General features: G+C 35.2%; 1 protein-coding gene across 4 annotated transcripts in view; it reads right to left on the bottom strand.

The window, feature by feature from the left end:
• sif (still life) overlaps positions 1 to 24,688 on the bottom strand; it is a 727,300-nt gene that overhangs the window by 147,393 nt on the left and 555,219 nt on the right. For all 4 annotated transcript variants that reach the window (XM_069812852.1, XM_069812854.1, XM_069812855.1 and 1 more), the window contains one exon: positions 20,554 to 20,811. In XM_069812852.1, the coding sequence (XP_069668953.1) occupies positions 20,554 to 20,811 (258 nt within the window). The remainder of the gene's footprint in view (positions 1 to 20,553; positions 20,812 to 24,688) is intronic.

Genomic DNA, 24,688 nt, shown 5'->3' with positions numbered 1-24,688 from the left:
AGGATTCATAGTATTTTGTTTTGTGTTAAAAAATGTTATTAAAACAGTCTAGATTATCTTATATAAATTATATAATTTTCTCCATTATATGCATTTAACCTACATTATTGTATATTCTCATGTCATATCGGATGATTCATTTAACCCCAATTAAGTAGTAAGTTGTACAGTCTATATAGATTCATTGAAGATCACCCCTTAACTCCCCACCCCACCTTCCCCGGCTGAGACAGTAATGTTTTGGTGCAGTACGAGCAGGCAGGAAGATCAGTTACGGGTTGTATGAGGCGGGCATGATAGTTTTTACGAACGTTCTGCTCTTGATGGTCGCCTATCCGCCACTGATGCATGGAGCCTTACTACGCGTTTGTTTATAAGGCGTTACAAAAAAAAAACATGGGCAGGGGTTTCTCCATCCCTTTCACTTCCCCTTTATGCCCAGGGATGGTCAATATAATATACTGAAGAAAGGAAGTAACGTTGATTTCATGGCCAGTTTTATAAAGTAGCCAGCCAGGCATTGCAGGCCCAATAGAGGAGCTGAGCATGAAGATGAAACCTGTATGCATTCCGAAATACTGACGATGTTAAATTATAGCACAAGATTAAATACTCAAAAGTCTGCTTATGAACACAATCACCAAGAAAGCCTAAAAAAAAATGACTTTCATACTCCATCGGCAAGTCTATCGTGCTATCAAAAAGGAGTGCGTTATATGGCAGTAAAAATTTTTAATAGCCTCCCTATCGATATAAAAAATGAAACTCAAAACATAAGATTATTCAAGGCCAAATTAAAGAAGTACCTAATTTCTCACGCCTTCTATTCTGTAGGTGACATTCTAGTTTAAAAGCATTTCAATTCTGAAACAGTGATTGTAGGAAGTTCCTTTTAGAAATAGAGAAGAATGAGCTTCATGCAAACATTAAATTTAATATCTCCACGAGAATGTTTTAACTCTCAGAGAAATCTATCAAGATATGACAAATATCTTGAAAGTCAATTCTTCTTCATATCAAATTATAAAAAATTGGTACCGGAATTTTATGTTTGGAAGAACAAGAAGAGGAAACGCAAAGAGTGCGGGTTAGCAATACATCGAGTGTACCGGCACTAAAGAAAGTGTTGATCACGTGAATGATTTAATCAGGAAAGATCGTCGCTTGCCCACTATTGCTGAGATGACAGATTTTGCAAACGGCGCAGTTGGAACAATAATTTTAACTATTATTTGGGTTTTATGATGTCAGTCAGGTGGGTGACAACAATGATTCTGCTTTGAAAGCGTGAAGGACAGATTTTCTCTGAAGCCAATTTGACTTTGTTCAAAACAGGCTTTAAAACTTTTTCTTGGTCGATTTTAACGGTTGATAAAATACGGGTTCACTACTTTGAAAATCAAAACAGTGGAGAGCCGTTGTCAAGGTGGTTCTCCACAATTGGAAGTATAGGACTCAGCTGAATATATCATAGCAATAATTTTGTGAAATGTAATGATTAAATATTTGAAGAGAAGTCAAATGATTTCTGGGTAAAACTAACAAGCATTAATAACTCTTCTCCGCAATTATTATATCAAAGAAAAAAGAATAGAGTTAATGACTCGTGGAATTATCTTCAGTTAAGAAAATGCTCCAGTCCACAAAAGACTCATTGCTGTGAATGTATGTCATAATGCTGCATTTAAACTTACTGAACATCCCCTTACCTATTTGTGTAATTTCACTTTCAGTGGCATTTGCTACCAAAATACAAAGAACATCAAAGATGGTGAAAGCTTGAAAATGATAACAATACAATGATGATGATGGAAGATTAAAATAAGTGTAACTGTATTGAAACATATATGTGGGAAGTCTTCCATTATGAAGGGGCTAGCGATTATAATAAACTGATGTTATTGTCATGTGTTATGAAAGTATGAAGCCTAGACTATTGAAGCATAATATACCAATGAAAAGAGACACTCTCCAAGTTTCGCTGAAGTATCTCAGTACACTCACAGTCTAGTGTATACAGTCACGAAGCTTGGGATGATTTTTTGCATTTCTCGCGATAGTAGCTAGCCGCTTGGAGCGCTGTGAGTACTAGGAACAATAGACTGTGCCACTGCCATCGTGATATAATACAGGTCGTAAGACAGACCATGTGATTCGCTTAACCCGATCACGAAGGGCGGCGTTTAAACCATATAAATTAGTCGGAATGCATAAAGAGTAACATATATTTCCCTAAAATGTAGTGTAATTGCATTAATAAAATTTAAAACAATGATTATGAGACACTTCAGACATAATTCACTTCCGAGTTAAGGTGTAATATTATTTATGGTGTGAAAATTACGTTGTTCGTATGTGTAATACCTGCGTTTATTTCGATTAAATATTGCGAAATTCTTGTATATTCATTTATGCACAATTCAATAATTTTGAGTTGCACCGCACGGATATTTAGATATGTTGAAATTATAGGTTATGTTTACTGTAGCAATTGCCCCTTCCTAATTTCATTGGTCTCCAATGCCCTACCATTGACCCCATGTGATTTTTTTCTATGGAAATTTGTCAAAGATCAAGTTTATGTACAACCATTGCCAGTTAATCTTGATGACCTGAAGAATCGGATCCGTGCTGCTGTGGCTAGAGTTGACCAGGATATGCTCCGGCGTGTGTGGATGAGTTTGACTACCGTGTCGATGTTTGTCGGTTGACGCGAGGAGAGCACATCGAGCAATTGTAGCTTCATAACTTGGCGAGTATCTCTTTTCATTGGTATATGTTTCAATAATGTAGGCTTCATACTTTTCATAATACATGCCAGTGAAATCGCTTAAATCATTTGAAGGGTACACGGGAAAAACGAACAATGTCACAATGCTGTTAAGGGTGATATCATTATCTAATTCACTGTATTACTACAAAATTTAGTGTTATTTTTACCAAAAGTGGTAAAGAAGAATTAAAACCACGGATACATTCATCATTTCCTTCATTTCAAGTAGAAACACCAATAATTTTAGCAGTAGTATACCGAAATAAATCAATATTTCAACCTTAATGGAAATGTGACATTGTTCGTTTTTCCCGTGTACCCTTAATTTGTGCTAGCCCTGTATAATGCCCACATTCTGTTTATGATACACATTAAATAACGCATCATTTATAACCTCGCCTGTTATTGTCAATCCTTGTCTCTAATTTATTAAGTTACCTCTGCGGCTCTGCTGCACATTTGTATGGCTACACCTTCTATTATTTTCACTGCTGATATTTTTTATCACTTTTTATTGCTGGAACAGCGTATCAATTAAAAATTTAGCCACTAACGAGGGAGTAAGACAAAGAGGGAAGAGCAGTAGTGCCGATCTTTGTTATTTTATTGGCATAGGAGTTGTAGTCAGTAATTAAACTATCTGAATAACCTCCATACGTAAAATTTGTAACTAGTCATATTATTCAATAACATTTTAATTACATCACTGCAGTTTGATGTAACCACTAAAGTCGCACTAGATCTGATATTTCAAGAGCTATAACAAGTTTCAATAACAGTACTATTTTCATATCACATGTTATCTTTAATTAAGATCAGACATGCAATACAAGATGTGTAAGAGAAAAAACAATCGACACCTTTTTCGTTAATGAAATACACGCCACAGTTTCAATATGAACATTTCCTCCGTCTAATGTAAACTCGCATATGCATTAACCTGTGTAAGAAATATAACTTTTGTTTTACAGTGTCTCTCATTCTTATTCGTACATATTTAATTTAAACGAATAAAACAACATTCTGTACAAAGTAATTATACTTATACAGTGTACTATGTTTTAAAACCATTTCTTAGAGCGTTAATTTACAACCAGTTTTATTTTAATCCCTAAATAACACAAATATTAATAAACATATTGCTTTGAAAATAAAATAGTATGTCATTTATATTCGTACACTTGAGTAATGTTGACATATTCGGGGATCCGTGCCTTAATGGTAACAGCGAGTGCAACGTAAACAGTGCATTGTCCCGTGCTCTAGGATTTGTTTTGCTTCAGCAGTCAGTTCTGTTCGAAATGGGCAAATCGAAGGAACTGCATGCCGAGCTAGACGGGACGATACTTAGACTGACTCTTAAAGGTTATTCTTTAAGGAAAATAGACAATATAATAAATAAAAGCCATTCCAGAATACCATATGTGGTTAATGAATTCTAATACCGTGAATCTACTGCAAATCAGATGAGAAAACCAAAAGAAAAAAAAAAAACTTAATGAGAGGGAAGAACATTTTATCATAAGACAGATAAAATCATATCTACTATTAAGTGTGCCGAAACTACGTCCTCTCATGACAAAAACCACAAGGAAGACTGTTAGCGAATCAACGGAGCGGTGTGTTCTATATAAATATGGATTTCATGGTAGAGGTATGAGGAAGAGGCCCTTAGTAAGTAGGAAAAATCGAGTTTCAAGAACTAAATTTGCTAAAGCTCGTGTAAATAAGGAGCAAGAATTTTGGGACAGTGTTACTTCGTCGGATGAGACCAAGGTTAATCTTTTCGGATCCGATGGTGCCCATAGAGTGTGGAGAAAGAAGAATGAGGGCGACGAAGTGGATAACACTCTTTCCACTGTGAATCATGGATAGGGGAGAGTCGGGTAATATCGGACATCGGATAATATCGGACAGTGCGTTTCTTTCATCTACCACCATATGGTAGTACCTGAATGATGGTTACGTTTCTCTATGCGACACCACAGAAACGTAACCATGTCAATCAGGTACTATCATCGTGTGGTAGATGAAAGAAACTCACTCTCCGATATTACCCGATGTCCGATACTACTCGACTCTCCCCTAATGATTTGGTGCTGTATGTCCTCGAAAGACGTAGGTAATATCGACTTCATTGATGGAATTATGGACAAAATGGTCTATAACAACATCTTGAAAAATAATGTCAAGTAAAGTGCAATATAAATGAGTTTGCCGTCTGTCTACATTTTCCAACAAGACAACAACAGCAAACCTACGGCCGAAATGAACAGACACTGGTTGATATGGAACGTCCCGAAGCAACTCTATACTACTCCTCAATCATCCGATCTGAATTCCATCGAGCATTTATCATTGAGATTTAAGGAAAATGAACATAAAAATACAATTTTGTCCAAAGAACACCTCAGAATCGTTATGCTGAAAGAATGGCGAAAGTTCACTCCGCAGCAATGTAAAAAGTTGGTAAATTCCATGCAGAGATGGTGCCAGGCAGTGATCAAAGCCAGAGGATATGCAACCAGATATTAGCACGTAAGTGTTTGTTATTTATGTGTAGTTATTTAATTTTGTTACTAAGTATACGAACATAAATGACAGGTGAAGAAATTCTATTTTTTGTTAAATTTTATTGATTTACATGTTTATGATATATATGGAGTTTATTTTTTGTTTTATTTGTATTCATAATGCTGCTGAATAAAATTTTCAAAGATAAATATAACACTTGCATTTCATGTGTCCTTTATCACTAAATTTGTTACATATTTTCACCTGTAAGAATAATACTGATAGACACTGTATGTAAAGAAAGGGAACTTTTTTATTTTTTTTACTCACTAGGATATTTATAATCAATAAAATTGATGATAACGGATTCGTCATGGATTAACTAAAATCCGCCTTAAAATTTTGGAAAACCTCGGAAAACCAAATCAAATAACAATCTATGCGGGAATTGAATCCACGCCCGAGAGCAGCTCTAGATCAGAGGCAGGCGCGCCTACCGCCTGAGTTACAATGGTGGTTTGGTTTTTATTAGTTGTATAGTGTCAAGTAGGTAAAGTAAATCTTAATACTACGGTAAAGTATTATCTAGGTATTTTTATATCAAAGGCCAATCCTCTATACAGTTGTTTACCGACTAATTTCTCATGCTTTTTTTTTTTTTTTTTTTTTTTTTTTTTTTTGCTACTGTACTTCGTTCACAATAGGCTTTTGCGGTCTCAATACACAGTGTCTTGCTAAGACATTAACATTTCGAATAGAGATGTCTTCCCGCAGAGACATCTTTGGCAAAGCAGAGAATATAGCGAAATGAAAGTATAAATTCTTCTCGATACCTTATCAGTCTGAGGCAAATTCTTTTACGTTCTGTAAATTTGCGACACAGACGGTCTCATTACCCTTCCGAATAAAATCATATTAAGAGTGTCGCTATTAAAATATCCTCGTCTTTGGTAAGTGTACGAATTCATAAGTTTCGGATTAAAAAACAAACATGATATTAACTAGACCAAATATTTATCAGGGGTGTGGTGATAATTAAAGAGCGAAAAAATATAGAGAAAAAATATGAAATCCAAACCCCCAAAATTAGAAATAAAATAAAATCAAATAAAAATAAATAAATAAAATTTTCTTTAAAAAAAATGAATGTATCCTAATTATTCAGGAAAACATATCGAAAATAACGTCTGCTAGTCTTAACAGGAGCGAGTCTGCTACAAACGTCCAGCAATTCAGCTACAGATACCAAAATTAAGCTATACTCAAAATCAGAAGATGTCATAAAAATAAATAAACAGTGAAACATATATCCTCTCCCCATTTTAAAAACTGGCTCTTCCCATGGATATCTCATTGTCCACTTGTAGCAATACTTGTGCAAAACATTGTAAACATGGCGACAACAGAAGTCCAATCGTAAAGAGGGGCACATTTGGAGATGGTTTAGAGATAGTCTTTATTCTTGAATAATACAGAAAACAGACCACCAATTCTACAGATTTAAAGTTGTGTTGCAGGTGTCATTTATTGGGTAAGGCAGGTTTATTTCTGTTGGGAAGGCGATCCCACAGACTCTATTGAAATAGTAGGAAAATAAAACTGAAAATAGCAATACTTTCCTTGCCATAAATAAGGGTCGTAGACCAGTGTGGGTATATATAAAAAAATAACCTACATTTTCTGTTTTTTTTCGTAATTTTACGGGGGGCATAGGTATTAAAGCGAGTATTCACAGATGTTCACTCGATCGAATCTCAGTTCGGCTGCGATCATTCTGCTACAAATTACATGACTAAAAATTAAGCTGTATTTAGTCGAATTCGATTACGGTTGGCAACGCTCTGGTCTGTACTGTATACTGGGCACTGGCTCTGATGTTATAATAGGTTGCTTGTGAGTGGATACAGTAATTTGAAGATTTGTCCGCAATATAACAATTTTTACGAAATATTATTAAATATGAAAAATAGATACTGTTCTCCAACCAGGAGATCAACCGTGAAAGGAATGTGTTTACTATTGCGTCATCTATTGGAGCGAAGTAGACAGATAATATTATCGTTATAACGTCAGTTCAAAAACCATGCGCTCTCCTGCATATGTTATTTCCTGTATGGAGGGATTAAAAGATCAGGAGATTAACAATGAACTAATTTTGTAACTAGGGTAGTGTAAATATGTGTGTACCAATGTTATTGTTTGTGCTGTGAGAGCTAGCCAATAGAGATACGAGTACCCACGTGTGTGACCTTATGACATCTTATGATATCAGCATTCCTTCACAGCATTACCCCGCTCCGTCTCATTCCGCAAAGACTTTCTCGTGGTTGGAGTACAGTACCCCATTTCGATTCTACTCATAACGAAACATAAAAAATTGTAGTGAAGTCCTGAATCAATAGGCAAGTTGTTTCATGAATCCTAAATTTTACCATACTTGAGGCTTTTACAGCAATACATAATATTAAAAATCAGATCTGCCCAATCTCTTTTTACAGAAAAATGTCTATTCCTATAGGCCTAAGTGAGTAATTGCACTATGGCCATCTGTATCCGAAATATCGAAGTTCAGCTGCTACTGTTAACGGAGTCGTTTACATTTAATTACACTGCACTTAAAGATTTACCAAAGCCTAATTTTCATTATACAGAGCGTTGGAAAAGTCATTGTGTATTTGTATGACCCAACCAGAGGAATTTCTTTTTACAGTTGCTACAAGAGCTGATCAAGAAAGACAGACTATTTTTTTCACAGATGTTTATTACTCTACTTCAATGTTTAGGCCTACATCAGATTTTTCACAGTAGCCCCTTCTACTTGAATGCACTTGTGATAACGTTTTTTCCAGTCCTCGAACACATGTCAGGTCCTTTAGGATCGCATCACATTGCTTGAGCACTGCTTTAAGGTCGTATTCATAGACGAGACTTTGGACCAAAGTTGACTTTGGAAAGTACAAAGTCACCATTTTCCTATTCACAGTCGACACTTTGAGGAAAGTAAACTTCAATCGTGACTTTACTTCGAAGTCGCCGAAAATCTAGACTTTGACTACCGGTATGACTTTCGTTCGTGGACAAAAGGAAAATGACTGATATTTGGGAAATTGTTGAATTTTCCGAGAATATTGATGGCATCTAGGAGGTTATTAAAGCCGCTCATGTTCCTTAGCGTATTATTATAGATTTGATAGACAGTATTAAATATCATGTTTCAACTTTCATTGATGAATAATAAAAGAGGATTATCTGTTCCACCAATAAATAATACATGTTATTTCATCGCGATTTTACGCTATAGGTAAGGATTAATAGCTTAATATTGATTCCTACTATTTAATTCTATAGAGGATAGGTTACACAGTTGGAAATGCAGTTAATTTATAATTCTTGCGGTCGTCATAATAATATTTTCTGCATATTGATTTCAGATAATTTTTAAGTAGTTTTTGCAGACATGCAGGGAATAACTCTACAAACTGTCAGCAGGATAATATATCTCTTTCATAGTCTGTCATTGGTGGAATCTTATCATCCTTATCTTCACAACAAAAGTATTTTACAATGAAATAATTTCAGAGCTTAATGTGAAACCAACATAACTGCAATAGATGTTTTATTCACAACAAAATTCTTAACAGGCAATACTATTTCAGATAAACCATACCATCATGTTTTGTAGTTATGAATTGTGTTATATATAAGACTGTTCGAACTGAGTTACGATTTTTTTGTGGCTAGGTAGAAGAACAAATTATTATCGATTGTTGTAAATATCTAAAAATGTCAATTTTTGTACTTACGTTAGTTTCACAATAAGCCCTCGAATAATATTATTCTTATGTAAAGCTGCAATAACGGTTAACAATTATTGCTTAATATGTACCGATGTTCAATTGTTTCATTGATTTGTGACTCAAAAGATGGCTTTGATTGTGGCAATGCCTACTCTATTTCAGCTATCTATTAATTTAATTCGTTTAGAAAGCAGTGATTTTGATTGCCAAAATTAGAACAAGATCGTCAAATCTCGACTTACCAAAGTCAAAGTCTCAGAAGTATTATCTATGAATAGGACTTTTAACAAAGTTAAACTTTACTACGAAAGTCGACTTTGGGAAGTCTTCATCCAAAGTCTCGTTTATGAATACGGCCTTTAGACATCTTAAATCGAATGCCTCGGAGCTTTTCCTTTAGTGACGGGAATAAAAAAGTCACAGGGAGCGAGATCGGGGCTATAAGACTGATGTGATATACAAGTTACGTTGCATGACTTGATTCGCGCTGTGAGGTCGTGCGTTGTCATGATGCAGTCTCCAACCATCCGATGAAGTTGTGGTCGTTTCTTTGCAATGTGCTTTTTCAGTGTCGCCAATATTTTAACAGAAGTATGAGGAGAACTGTTTGCTGGTAAATCATTTCCTTACAGTCAAGAAACGTCATCACCATCACCTTCCTGCAGATGGAATAACTCTCGCTTTTTTTTTTTTTTTTGGTGATAGCGAATCTGGCGATTTCCACACTGTACTGGTTTGTTTTCCTTCAGGATCATAATTATGCAGCCATGACTCATCACTGGTGATAATTGATTCCAGAAAAGCGTCCCCTCTACCAGCAAAGAGACGTAGCACGTCACGGGATGTTTCCAATCGCACAGTCTTCTGTTTAGGAGTCAACAGACTTGGCACCCAACGGGCACAAACAGGGTCATGTGGAGATGATCATGCGTAATTGTAAAGACACTGCCATATGCAATTCGTAATATTTCAGCGAGTTTACATTAAGACTCGTCTCCACTATTAAACATTTAACAACATCATGTTAAATATAACATGTTGAATTTAACATGTATATGGACATTTCAAGTCTCAATTGACTTAAAATGTTGACTGAGTATGTTGAAGTTAACACTTTTAACATGTTGGCGTGTTTTCCAGCAGCAATGGAAAACATGTCAAGTGAATTCATTTGCTCGTGCAGCATCGGTACAGTTCGGCAAAGTTCGTACAGTTTCCATAGCAACAACTAACTTCCGATTTTGTGGCGCGTATATTGATCATTTTTATACTATCATTGGTCCTTGGTGTTGGCTGTAAGTTGTTCGAAGTAATGGAATGGATGAAAGAAAATACGTTAGAATAAAATTAATGCACTGATGGAAAGCTCTTTTTTGTGGGATATATTTGCAAAAGAATACAGATACAAAACGAAGAAGGCCGACTGTTTTAGAGAACTGGAATTATTATTTAATTGTTCTCGAGAATACAATAGAGTTTTCGCAATCTCGTCGTATGCTAAACGTTAATGCTATGTTGACATCAGTAATGGTCGTACTTGGTGATGTATGTTAACGTTCGTAAAACTTCGGAAAGAATAATTACACGATATTACTCGCTCCTTTAACATCTATCATGTCGTAGTCAATCAATCGCGCTGTAATTTTTTTAACTGACATGAAATGGCTGCTCTTAAATTGTGTCTTTCTTTCATGTGATAGGAAGTATTTTTGCAGCGCTATATTAAAATCGTGTTCTGACATTCTCAGCAAGTTTTTGAATCCAAATCGATCTTCAACTTTAAGCTCGTTTAGAATGTCTTCTGCATAATGTCTTTTACTAAGATATTGCTGCACCCACATTCTCATTTTCTTCCTTTTCAAGGCCTCGTAACAAACAATAGAGGCAATTACAAAAGTCAAATCATCATCTGAGTCCATTGTCCAAGGTTTGAAAAATAAGACACTATCTACATTAAAATCTCATAGACTGTTTATGGTTGACTACGCAAAGAAAGTCAAGTTTAACATGTTTAGCAGTGTGAACAAAGTGTTAAATGAAATTAGCATTAAAATATTCAATCAACATGTTGGAATGTTAACGGTAAATAATTTAACATTTAACAAGTTGTTGTTAAATGTTTAATAGTGGAGACGAGCCTTTAGAGGTGGGGAAAAATAACGTAACAGTTATTTTGGAACAGTTTCAAAAAGTAACAGCAACTTGGAATACTACGTTACAAAATAACAGTGTTGTTCTGAGCTAATACAAAATACTCGCTTCACTTTGGAACTACATCATAACAACGTCTGTTCCACAGAACGGAACATCTTTTGTTCTATTGGAAACTGAAGTGGAAATCTTTTCGCCACACTGAAAGAAACGTTAGAAAGATAAAAGATAAATAATAAAGATATGAAGAACTTCTTTTAAAACATGTACAAATTATCTTAAAACCGATGTTACCGAATATAGGATTCTATAAAACAATTATTAACATAATGCCTATATTACAGTATAGTAAATATATTGTGAATTTCATCAAGGGAGATGAAAATATATAGGCCAAGATTTATTTACAAATATTTTACATTTTTAGTTTCATTACCAATTCTTGAAATTAAGCTAACTTCTCTTGAAACATGACTGTAGGCTATTGTAAACTTAGTGAGACAGCAGAGAATGTTGACGATTTTTTATTTAGCTACAAAAATATAAATGTTGTAAATTACTTGTTACATTACAATGAGATTATTACTATTAATGACGGTATTATGAATTTTAGCACGACCGAAATTATCATAGCTTTTTATTATTAATTTTTCGAGAAATTGAACACCATTGTGAACTTGAACTGGGCAGAAGAGGAAGCATAGGTTAGATTTTATTTATCATTGGCATCCACTTCGATTTCGTGACCAATTTACAAATAATTTAAAATTACAATCTCCTTATTGGCTGAATGATATGAATGCTACTATCGATACGTATTGTTGTTATAATAGACATAAAATATGTTGCCAACTTCTAAATTAATAGTCAGTTTTACATTGTTGACTTGTAGCCTACTTCAAAATGGAAATAACGGCAGTAATAGTAAAATATATTTTCCCTGGACCAAAAATATAATAAAAAGTAACTAAAATCACATCAGTAGTAACAAACTGTTTAATTTTTTAATTTGGTAGCATTTAATGCTTATCGAATATCGAATGCTAAAAACGCTAATCACACCATTACTTCCAGTGACCTTTTTTGTGTATAATGTGTGATGGGTGGCCCCTACAATGCATCTGTTCCAAATTTGCTGCTTCGAACAAACCTGATCTACGAATTCAGTTTGGTAGTAGAAAACATTTCTTTTCCACGAATTCACATCTCAGTTCATTACGACATCATTCTGCATCACATGGGTACAGGGAAGTAGGCTATGTGATCATTTAGTGTCAAAATATCAACTACTCGTACGTCCATGTTCCGAAATACCACTGTTCTATCAAACTAGTCTTCCGTACATGTTATTGTGGTACATGTTACAAAATACGGTCACACTTTTATCACTGCCAATGCTGCGCTATAAACCAATTTTCGGCAATCTAATGTAAAATACTGCCTACAAATATTTGGAAAGTTTCAGAGAAAATACACAAATTCAATCTTCTAACATGATTTTTTGTTTTTATGAACCAAGTAATTTGCTGGGAGACATCGTTAGATATAGACCACTCTTACACTAAACCTGGAGTAATTTGAGCTTATTAATCAGATATGATTCTACTTATTATTTTTTTATATGCTCACCTGTATGTAATTTCTATTTTATACATATTTCATTGTTATTTTCCATCCAAAGATCATTAAGAACGCTGAATATTACTTAATATCTCCTATCTTTCTTCAAATAGTGTTTATATGCCATGTTAATTTTCATTTGTTTTCATAAGTTAACAATGATGCACATTGGGAGCAACATATAAGAAATTATTTTCCTACACAATCTACGCTATATTCACGTTGTTTTGAAATGATTAATCAAAGATGGTTTGCTTATTGTTTACTAAACGTACATTAATTGTATGTAATTTCTATTCCATACGTTTTTTTTCTATCCCAAGATCTTTAAGAATGGTGAATAATATTCATGCTTGTTTCCTGTATATCTTAAAATATCTGGCATGTTAGTTTTTATTTGTCGTTATTTACGTAAAAATGATGCGCCAAAAAATAATAATAATTTCGTACTCACTCCACATACCTATATTCACATTTGTTTTTCAGTGATTTATTAAAGAATGTACCGGTATTTAAAAGATTAATTTAGAAACATGTTACATAAATCATCCTTGTGCCAAAAGAGAATGCTCCCTAGACCAAATTATATTAAGGAATGTACCGGTATTTAAAAGACTCATTTAGAAACATGTTACATAAATCATCCTTGTGTCAAAAGGGAATGCTGCCTGGACCAAATTGTCGTATTTTGCAGTGTCGTCAGTACTCGCTGAAATGGGTAATAATATAATATAATATAATTATGTTGTACGTAGCAAAATCGATTATTCAATTGATAGGATATTTTATGAGGTTGTCATGACTGAGATATCTATTGTCAATTGCTTTTATTTGTCAGAAGGCCTTGACTGACGGGTATATAAGGACTGGCGCTCTTCTGGGTGGAGGTCGGGGTTTGGGATGGCCCACAAGCAACAAGGTATACTAAATATGTTTAGGATTAGTGTAAAACTGGCCTATTCTCCTATAGTGGGCGGGACATAAGTAGCTAACATTCATCCAAAATACCACTATGTACTTGTGTAGTTATACGAGTATATTATGGCACTGTTATTTGGAACCTAGTATTTTCAAGGAACTGGACAGTTGGAACTGTTACGAGAAAATAACTTTTCCCGTCTCTAGTTTACACAATATTATCCACCGATCCTCACGGACAATCACACCAGCTATATTGATGTTGACTTCTATCACAGCAGAGGACGAAGTACCAAGCCCACCTTGCTTAACGCAGGAAACTCGTCCTTCTTTGAAGTCCTTGAACTACCTAAACACTGTTGCAAGATGCAGTGCATCTTCACAGTATGCTTACTGCAGCTTTTCATAAAGTTTCTGAGGCTGTGTGCTTTAAGCGAAAACAGAATTTTATCGATTCATACTGCTCCTCTCGCGTCACCTCCATTTTGTCGTATGTGAATGCAAGCAGTATCTACAATACAGAGCATTACAACAATCGACCAGTACGACAGTGCTGCCGCCTATGGACACTACCTATACATAAAACCCCGCTCTTTTCAAATATTCTAGGTACAAGCATGGGACTATGAAGGAAGCTACGGTGGAAAAATCAGTCTCAGTCTTTCTAGATCATCCCTCGTACAATTCCAAAGCCACAAGCACATTGATTCCTGAAAAAAAGATATATTTTGAACTTTATCAGTTGGTAACCCTACAATAATTGTCGCAGTCGCTGAGTTTCATCGAGTAGACGCCATGGTTATTTCCCGGGAAGAATGTGCTTTTCTTGTCGATTATGCGTTTAGGGAAGGCCTAAATGGAAACAGTGCTGCAGAAATTTTCTGACAAATTTCCAAGAACACCAGTTCCACATCGTAATGCAGTTTGTGCAATTATCGATAAATTGCTTCCACCGTATATAGTCCATACTACAGAACGTCCATATCGTCACCTGAATCCAAGAACTAGGTAACTTGATTTTTCACATTTTGTGACATTGCCTATTTACTTATTTATTGCACTAGGGAATATGTCTCGTTTTCTTTTACCTATTTATTATATTGGAAAATAGAAGTCGCTGGTATCGTTCGATCAGTTATCTAGTTCTTGCATTACATTTTGTGCGATTTTTGCTATGCTATAAAAGAGGTAACTAAAAAACGCAAATTTCGAGTCACCTAGTTCTTGCATTCACGTGACGATATGATAAAACCTCCATTAGGTCAAAATGTCCATACGGTGAAAATGTCCATGTACTAAATGTCCATACGACAGAAAGCCCATATGATAAAACGTTCGTAAGGTGAAAATGTCCATAGTGTCAAACGTCCAAGTTCAAAAGAAAATTCTGCTTGAATAGAACACAATAAATTTTATTCCATAACTCGTACAAATAAGTTATTAATCATCGGGAACCGGAGCCCCACTTTTAAGATGGTAACCAACACTTTTAAGGTAGCTATATGAGAATTTCTCCATTTTCTTTGTACCTCTTGTAGTTTCTCACAATCTGGAGAATTTGTCTTTGATTCGTCAAATACGTTTTATTCACCGCCTCTTTAATTTGTGTACGCCCCCCTCTTGCTTGTAATATTTGTGTTCAAATTTCATTTTCTTCACGCTTTAGGCACTGTATAAATCGTCAAATGGATGGATGATATACAGCCAACGCTCTTGCTCTTGCCTTAACACGGTTCAAGATGCAGTTTACTTCTATACCTGCTTCATCGGCACTATGTAAATGCTTATCTGTGCCATCCCGCAAAACCCGAATGTTATCCAGGTTGCTGTTAGTTATCATTGTAATATTACACATTTTCCTTTCCCTGCATCGCCGATATATTTTTGTCCTATCTCTATTAAGGTCATGATGTTTGTACAGGTACCCACGAAAAGAAAGAAGTGGCTTACCCTTCTGTGATGCACTAACTAAGGATTTCGTTCCATCTTTAAAAATTTCAGTTCTGGTTAGTTCTGTACTTGAAAATTTTTACATAGATTACTATAACTACCTTGAACAATGGATATAGTGTATATTATAGAGCTATGGACATTTTGACTCTGGACATCAGAGTGAAGTGAACATTATAGAACTGTAGACATTTTGACTCTGAACATCAGAGTGAAGCGGACATTATAGAACTACTGCCCGTGTCTCACGTCCTGAACCGAGAGTTCCCTAGTGCTTATAACCACGCCTCTTAGGTCTGCTCGGTCCGGCGCGACAGTTGCAGTGTGCGGCACGGCAGCATATTACATATGCGGAAAACATCCAATGCCATTGCAGGGGCCTTTACTGTTTATAATACTGGATACTCTAATCGTGGTTACCACTATCGCTATTATCTCCGGTGGCGATAGCGATGTAAGTACACACTAGGCCACTCTTCGTTCAGTCTGGACAATTATTGCTGAATTGCCATAGAGCAGCATTTCTCAAAGTATGTTCCGGGGTTCCGTGAGCCCTATATGATTTTAAATTTTATTTTATACTTTTTAAAATTGGTTATTTAACGACATTGTATCAACTACAAGGTTATTTTGCATCGATGGGATTGATGGTAGCGAAATGGTATTTGGCGAAATGAGGTCGGGGATTCGCCAAAGATTACATGACATTCGCCTTACGGTTGGAGAAAACCTCGGGGAAAAAATCGAACCAGGTAATCAGCCCAAGAGGCAATCGAATCCGCGCTCGAGCGCAACTCTGGATCGATAGGCAAGCGCCTTAGCCGACTGGGCTGCACCGGTGGCTATTTTATACTTAGTGGATACTATAGAAATATATAGAAATTTTACGAAAATATGAATCAATAATAACATGAAACAACTGATGATGATGATGATGATGATGATGATGATAATATTACAAGAATATGAGTAATAATAATATTACAATAATATGCGTAATAACAATATGTTTAGGCCTAATAAACGTCTAAAACGGAAAATACCCATAATACTTATCACTTTCATCACTGCATTCTCTGCGTATGTGTCCACAAAAACAAAATACCGAAAAGACAAAATGCAGAAGTATAGCATAAATGGGACTACAACTTTCCGCCATAAAACCAGATTGCAGGCTTAAAAAACAAATACATTCGTCCCACTGAACAGAATTATTGAGATACTAGCTCTCACTTGTCTGTTAACTATTAAATACTAATAAAATATTACAAGGATTCCGCAATTACACTTTAGATTAAAAGGGGTTTCGCGATGAAAAAACGTTTGAAAAACACTGCCACAGAGGAAAGAGTTTACGGATGTGTACACGTGACAACCGTAATCGCGATTAGGTCGATAATCTCAAGTAGAGACTGTAGTCTACCACTGGTATTAGTGTTTAGTTACAGGAATTGATGAGTAGGACATAATTTGTTTTGTGAGGGGACAGCCTATACATTCGCTTGTCCATGGCTGATATTGCTCCATAGCTGACGAAAGGAATCCTGGAAAGGCCGATGTGTTGAACGTAGGGTAGTAGGTACATGCGGTACCCAGGACCGCCCACTCACCCCCTCTGCGTCTCGCCCCGCAAAGAAACAGCTCAGGAAGTGAGGCACGGGCAGTATGGACATTTTGACTCTGGACGATTTAACACGGACATTTTCAACGTGGACATTATTCCATGGACATTTTGACGAATGGACATTATAATCCTAGACTTTATGTCTGGTAACCGATAAATTCCGTGAAACTAGCTCAGTGCAGGACGATGAACGGAGTGCGAGACTAGCTGAAGTAGGAGGATATTTATGGCTCTGTGATTCAGAGGACCATAAAATCATTATGTAAGTTGGCACAACATACAAGTAGCTGTCTTGCAATAGAGTATGAAGCTGTTCGAAAACAATGAAAATTCTTATCGTATAAAGTAACGGCAGTACAAGAACTGAAAGCGGCTGACCACGAAAGAGGATTAAGGTAATGTAATGTGACAAAGAAGTATTAATGTGCTTGATGTTTCTTTTTACACGGAAAAGGTCTGGTCTCACCTTTTCGGCTACATCAATTCACAGAACACACGATTATGGTCGGGCGATAACCCTTACAGTTTATACGTTACGCCAATGTATGATCGGAAACTTGAAGTTATTTTGTTTATTGAAACGATAAACAGTGAACGTTATTGCTTTGAAATTCTGTATGATTTCATTTTTCAGCTTGAAGATGAAATAGCCAAGTATTCATGATTCCAACAAGACAATGCCACTGCACACACAGCTGACAGATCTCTACAACGTTTTAGAGAACATATCATTTCTTAAAATATATGGCCCCCACGCTCCCCAGACTAGATTTTTTTCAAATCTCCGGAGACACAGTTGTTCGATGACGCTTAAACTGCTATTCCTATTTTCTATCCGGTCTCAACATTCATCCAAATAAATAGCCTATGAGGCTGGTGTTCCTATTTCCTAACATTCGTTCAGATTAATTCATTGGGTTCATCTGGCTGATATGGTGGAAGACGTAGAGGATTATGACCGTGTTCTGATGATATTTGATGCAATATGTTTTTCTTCCTTGCTTATTTGCTTTCATTATATCACACAATTTTGTTTTTGTAGCTTTGCTGTTAAAACGGATGTAATTTTTTCAGTCAGGCTTTCATATCCTTCATTAGAGAATTAGGTGTAGGCGGTTTATGTATTTGAATGTTGTGACTGATAACATTATCGACAACCAGGACAAAGTTGAGATGTAAATATGGTGTTAACCTAGTTACAAGTCATTTTAAATACCGTATTTTTTTAAATTAATTTCATAACGAACATTTTCAGTTTTTTTTTGTTTCGATCTGTAGATACGCAGGTCTTTTGGAGTGAAACCATTCTTTCCTTCCGAAAAAACAAATGATACATTCTTCTTCAAATATGGATATAGAGACTAACAATCAGCATTACTAACGTCAGTCCAATCCATTGGTGTAGTATATGATGATTTCCTATTACATCTAGTTTCCTTTCACTTCAAACCAAGATCTTTTATAATAGTTTCATAAAGCTACTGACACTACCTTGAAACCTAAATGTGTCTTTCAACTTTAGTTGTAGTTTTTTTTTTTCTGTTGGAACTGTTAAGTTACGTCCTATTTGTAAGTATTATGAATAGTACATCGAATAGCACATTTATGAGAATTATCTATTTCCGTTATTCTTTTTGTCTTGCCTGACGTATCGAATGATAGTCTTATTTCAACGTGCTTCTTTCGGTTATGTAATGCTCTTGAAATCGAACATATAAGACTTCTGTTGCTTCCGAATCTCGTTATTGTACTTCCTGAACCTTTGTTATGAATCTTGGAGAACACAATTCATAAACATCAGTAATAATTTCTTGGCTTTGGCTATGTAATGATTTTCCTTTTAATTTAGAAAATGCAGCTGGCATATTGCACACGCATGGCCTACTATGTTTCATCGCTATGTCTGACAATAATGATATAAGCGCAAAGCGTGAACAAATGAACAACGAAGGAGAGTGTTATCGTAACTCTTCCAACAGAACAGCAGTGGTTAGTTCACTGGGCTCTTCCTACAAGGCTACAAGCTGAAATCGATCTATATGTTCTAAAAGAAACATCTAAGGATTGAACTAGAATAGAAGTACAGAGATGCAACCCAAATTCTGTCGAGTCTTTAACGTCTTCATTGGAAATAATGTTTTCCCATCTTATTTTAATTTTAAATAATAATAATAATAATAATAATAATAATAATAATAATAATAATAATAATAATAACAATAACAATAACAATAATAATAATAATAATAATAATAATAATAATAATAATAATAATAATAATAACAACATTGTTATAACAACAAATATACAGAGTCTAAATATGTGTATTTATTTTGGGACAGGTCTGATGGCGGTTGTCAGTTGGCAACGCTGTGATGATTTGGGGAATCCCTCACCCTTCCATGTGGCACTGGACCGGTCCCCCTCCTCTCACCATAGTATGGATTCGGACACTTATGGATCATTCCCGCCACTCCCATTGACAACAGTTACTTGGAAGTTACCGACTGCTTTTATGACTTGAACTTTGCTCTTTATGCTTTTATTCAGACGTAACAAGTAATTCCGTTTATATACCTTATACTTGCCGAAAATATTTTGTGAAATTTAAAAATATATTATGCACATTCACTTGCATAAAAATGTTGCTTCGTTTTGTTAACTTGTAACAGTTACGATGAAATTCATTCTTTTGTACACATGACTGAATTAATTCTGTAAGAGAGTTTTAGTTTTCAAGTTAAAATATTATTATACCTTTTTACTTACCTTTGATTGCAAGAAGAAAGTTTCTTGGCTCTGGTGTTGATATCTCTCAGGTTGGGTGATTTAAAAACAACAAAATTGACATCTAGGGATTGTGAATTTATGAAGGGGCAAGAAGTGTCAAGTTGACCATTTTAAACATTTAGTTTAAATAAAAACATGTTCTGGAGTTAAATGAAAATTAAAAAAGGTTTTTAGTTTGCATGCAGATAAAATACTGTCCAAAATAATTATTATATGCGAAAAATTTAAGAAGTGATTTTCACTTAGTTTATAAAATGAAATAAATCTTTTGTGAAACTGCTGAAAATGTCTTAAAATTCTAATTTATCAGTTTTTGCTCTGTTTTGAGTTTAGTAATGATTTCGAATAAAGAAATAAATTCTGACTTTATAAATATAGAGTTTAAATGATAAGGATATTATTTTTCCTTCCAATACCTGATTATCAGGCAGAGATACTTTGACAGTCTTTTCACTCTCCTCGCGAGATGTCATCTGGAGCGAACGTCGACTAGAACCAGAATTGGAGCGGGAAAGCATAGGAGGTCTCCGCTTGGTGGCACCACGACCTGCCAGCAGATTGTTCAGAAGAGAGGGGCTTCGAGCGCAGATGAAGGCGTGAAATGAGGATACTGTGAACACCCCCAACTTGTTCAGTGTGTTCTTTGTAGCACGTGATACGTGAGTCAGAAGGCTCTGAAACAATCACAAATAAACCATATAATTGCAATGTTAGTTAAGTGCAGTGGCGGCCGGTGAGGCATTCTGGTGGTGGTGCCAAAAATGAAAAAAAAAAAAAAGGTTTTACGCAAATTACCCTAGTGAAACTGATAATCGCAGCTCACGTTTACATTATGTTAAATAAAACAAATTAATTAAACCAGCTATTTTACCAGGTGTATAATTAATAATGCATCTAGTAACAGTTACAATAACATTTCCGAAACTAATAACGAAATTTACAGATACAGATAATGCAAAACTTTCACAGTATTGTTAGTCAAAAACAAATAAATTTTATAACTAATAAAATTACTGGCAAAAACACACGAGATAAACAGTGATATAGATAATAAACGAACACGTTTGCACTTTATTTAACAGGCCGATGAATCTAAGGCAGCGACCTGAATAACACATGTTCATGTCCTGCACAGATCTCATGTATCGTTAACAGAAGCATCAATACTACAGCAACAGTGTAACGATATTTAGTTGCCGCAAAATAAAACAAATATTACACAACATTAACAAACAGTTTTACATAATATGAAAAAATATTTATCTTTCTAAAAAGAACCATGACTATCTCTGCATTCAATATAGTTAAACGGATAATACTTTACACATTCAAATCCAAGTTATGTGCATTAGTTTTGAATTGGCAACATTACATTAACATTTGGCGCGGAACTTTAACTTGTGTATTCGTGCAAGTCTGCGGTTCATGGTTCCCTTCCTAACGTCTCCAACAACCCTGCCATCTAGCGAAATTTCTGCATTATTGTGCTCTAGCGGGCGGAATATTAACTACTGAGTCAAACTGAATTCGGCTCAAAGTCTGCCATAAGAAATGCATATAAACTAGAATCAGTAGCCTTTTGTACAGTGGTATATGGACGTAGGCAGTGCCACACAGAAGTGGCTCCAAAGTTCGGAAAAACGCTGCAAGAGTGCGTCCCGATCTGTGCGCGCGCTCGTTCAGATGAAATACGAATAAAAGTGTAGAAATAAACTACTGCAACTGCTTTTTAGGATATTATTTTTTGTTTATTTCATTGGCGGTGCCATGGCACACTGGCACTACCCCACAAGCCGCCCCTGGTTAAGTGATGTTTTGTATTGGTTATTTTACTACGCTTTTGCAACTACTATGGTTATATAGCGTGTGAATGAAATGAAGGTGATAATGCGAGCGAAATGAGTTCAGGATCCAACACCGAAAGTTACCCAGCATTTTATTATTATTTTAAGTGTTACTAGCATTATATGTTACTAAAATTTATTGTATTTATCTGATGCATGTAACCTATAAGATAAAACAATGTAATAAATATAAATAGATCACTTTCTTAATTAATAACAATGCATATCTCCAATAAATGATTTCTTAGCATCGCCACAGATACACTTGATTGTACTTGTTACTATCTCTGTCACTAGAGAGTTCTTGAAATTTATATTTTCCCCGCCATTCATAAAATATTTTGAGATAATACCTCTTGCACAAAAGGGGAGATCTATAACTGAAACTTGATTAATATATTTCAGTATTATTTGTATTTATCCTGGTAATAATGAACAGTTTAACTCGTAGACACTTTGTTTTTCAGCATTAACTTCCCATGATTGTATGAGAAGATTCGAAGAGAACGGCAGTTACGTAGACCTTCTGCTCCCCCCTACTACCATTAATGCATAACACATTGTCAATACGGCGGTTGCTGTCGTCTGCGTTACAACGAACTTTTCTGTTGATTTTCGAGTTCGTCATTTTTTTCCTGGCTATTATATGCTTATTTAAATTGTGTTAACTCTCGCTAAGTGGTTTTATATTTTATTTTATGTCTTAGTATTTATTTTATTATAGTAAATATTTTTGTTTTATCACTATTATTATTATTATTATTATTATTATTATTATTATTATTATTGAATTAATTTGTATTACTATCTTTGTATCATCTCCGTCACGGTTATTCTATTATTATTATTATTATTATTATTATTATTATTATTATTATTATTATTATTATTATTATTGTTACTATTATTTCTATCATCAACATTATTATTGATATCTGTAAAATATGTGTAGACCTACTGGACTGTACCCGAGCACGAGCATATGCTCATTTCGAGTATCAATTCATATGTATAATTTCAAATGTAAATTGTGAATAAATTAGAATTAGAATTAGAATTTGGTCTTATGGGTTGAGGGAAAATTCGGGAAAAATCTTAACCAAGTAATTTGTCCCAACCAGGATTTGAACCCAGGTCCTCTCGTTTCACGGTCAGACATGTTAACCGTTACTCCACAGCGATGGACTAAGTGATGTTACTTTCAATAGGTTTTACATATATTTTCAAATTTTCTCTTTTAGGAACAAATGTAAAACTAAAATGGTAACAAATTAATTTGCCAAGAAATAGAAAAGCAAAGAATTATGCAGGTCTACTCTAGACGAAAACAACACGATGTCCATTATTTTACAGACGGAAAAATATATAAATAAGAGGAATGGAAGAAGTAGAAAAGGTAGAACGAGGAGCAGAAATAAAAGAAAACGAAGAAGAAAGCAAATATGACTTATTAGAGGAAGAGGTAGAAGAATAAGAAAAAAGACAGAAAGGGGAAAACGGAAGAAGGGGAGGAAGACGACGACGTAGGGAATGGGAAAGAAGAAAAGGAAGCAGGGGGGGGCGAGGAAGAAGACGAGGGAAAGAGAAAGACAACAATAAAGATCAGAGGAAAGACAAAGAAAAAGATCTAGAGACGAAGATGGAGAGAACACAAAAGTTAAGAAAGAGACCGAGGGAAATGGGAAAGAAGACGAAGAGAGAAAAGACAATGAAAGGCAAAAAGAAGAAAAGGTAAACAAGTTGAGAAAGAGAAAGAAAGAAAGAAAGAAAGAGGAGAGGAAGGAGGATGCTCGAAAGGAGGGCATTGAAGGAAATAGAGTAGAGGAGAAAAACGAGAAAGTTGAGGAAGAAGGCAATGAAAGAGAGAAAGAAGAGGAGAGAAAGGAGAAATTTGAGAAAAGGGACAAGAAAGAAGAGGAGAGAAAGGAGAAATTTGAGAAAAGGGACAAGAAAGAAGAGGAGAGAAAGGAGAAATTTGAGAAAAGGGACAATGAAAGAAAGGAAGATTAGGAGGGAAAGGAGAAAGTTCAGAAAAAGGACAATGAAAGAATGGAAAAAGAGGACAACGAGAGAAGTTGAGAAAGAGAACAATGAAAGAGAAAAAATTAATGGGAAAAATATAAAGCTAAAAAATAGGACATTGAAAAAGAAAAAAATGGCGAAAGGAGAAAGTTGAGAAATCGGACAATGAAGGAGAGAAAGAAGATGAGGAAAACGAGAAAAGTTGAGAAAGTGGACAATAAAATAGAAAAATGAGGAGGAAAACGATAAATTTGAGAAAGAGGGCATTGAAAAGAGGAAGGAGAGGGAGAAGGAAAAGTTAAGAGGACACAGGAGGGAAGGAAGAAAAGGAAAATAGAAAGACGAGGAAGGAAAGGAAAAGGACAAAGAAGAAAAGAAAATGAACAAATAAGTTAAGAGACAGGATAAGGAAAGAGAACCAAGAAAATTAGAAGGAGAACGCGAACGTTTAAGGGTACGGAAAAGGGGGAGAGAGAAAGCGAGAGAGAGAGAGATAGTTACTCAGTGGGGTTTAAAAAGGGCGCGTCAGCTACTGTGACTATTTGCGCCCTTATCTAAAATCTTTTATTAAACACAAACACAATACAATAACCGGAATACTTAAAAGAACTAAAAAGCGTTGTCACGGTTAAAACGAGGCAAAAAAATGCAGTTTCAACAAGGTGATGAATAAAAACCATGAAAG

Source organism: Periplaneta americana, chromosome 16 (assembly GCF_040183065.1).
Source record: "Periplaneta americana isolate PAMFEO1 chromosome 16, P.americana_PAMFEO1_priV1, whole genome shotgun sequence".
Classification (NCBI taxonomy): Eukaryota; Metazoa; Arthropoda; class Insecta; order Blattodea; family Blattidae; genus Periplaneta; species Periplaneta americana.
Note: the sequence above shows the minus strand (reverse complement) of the source record. Positions and strands in the feature narration are given on the sequence as shown.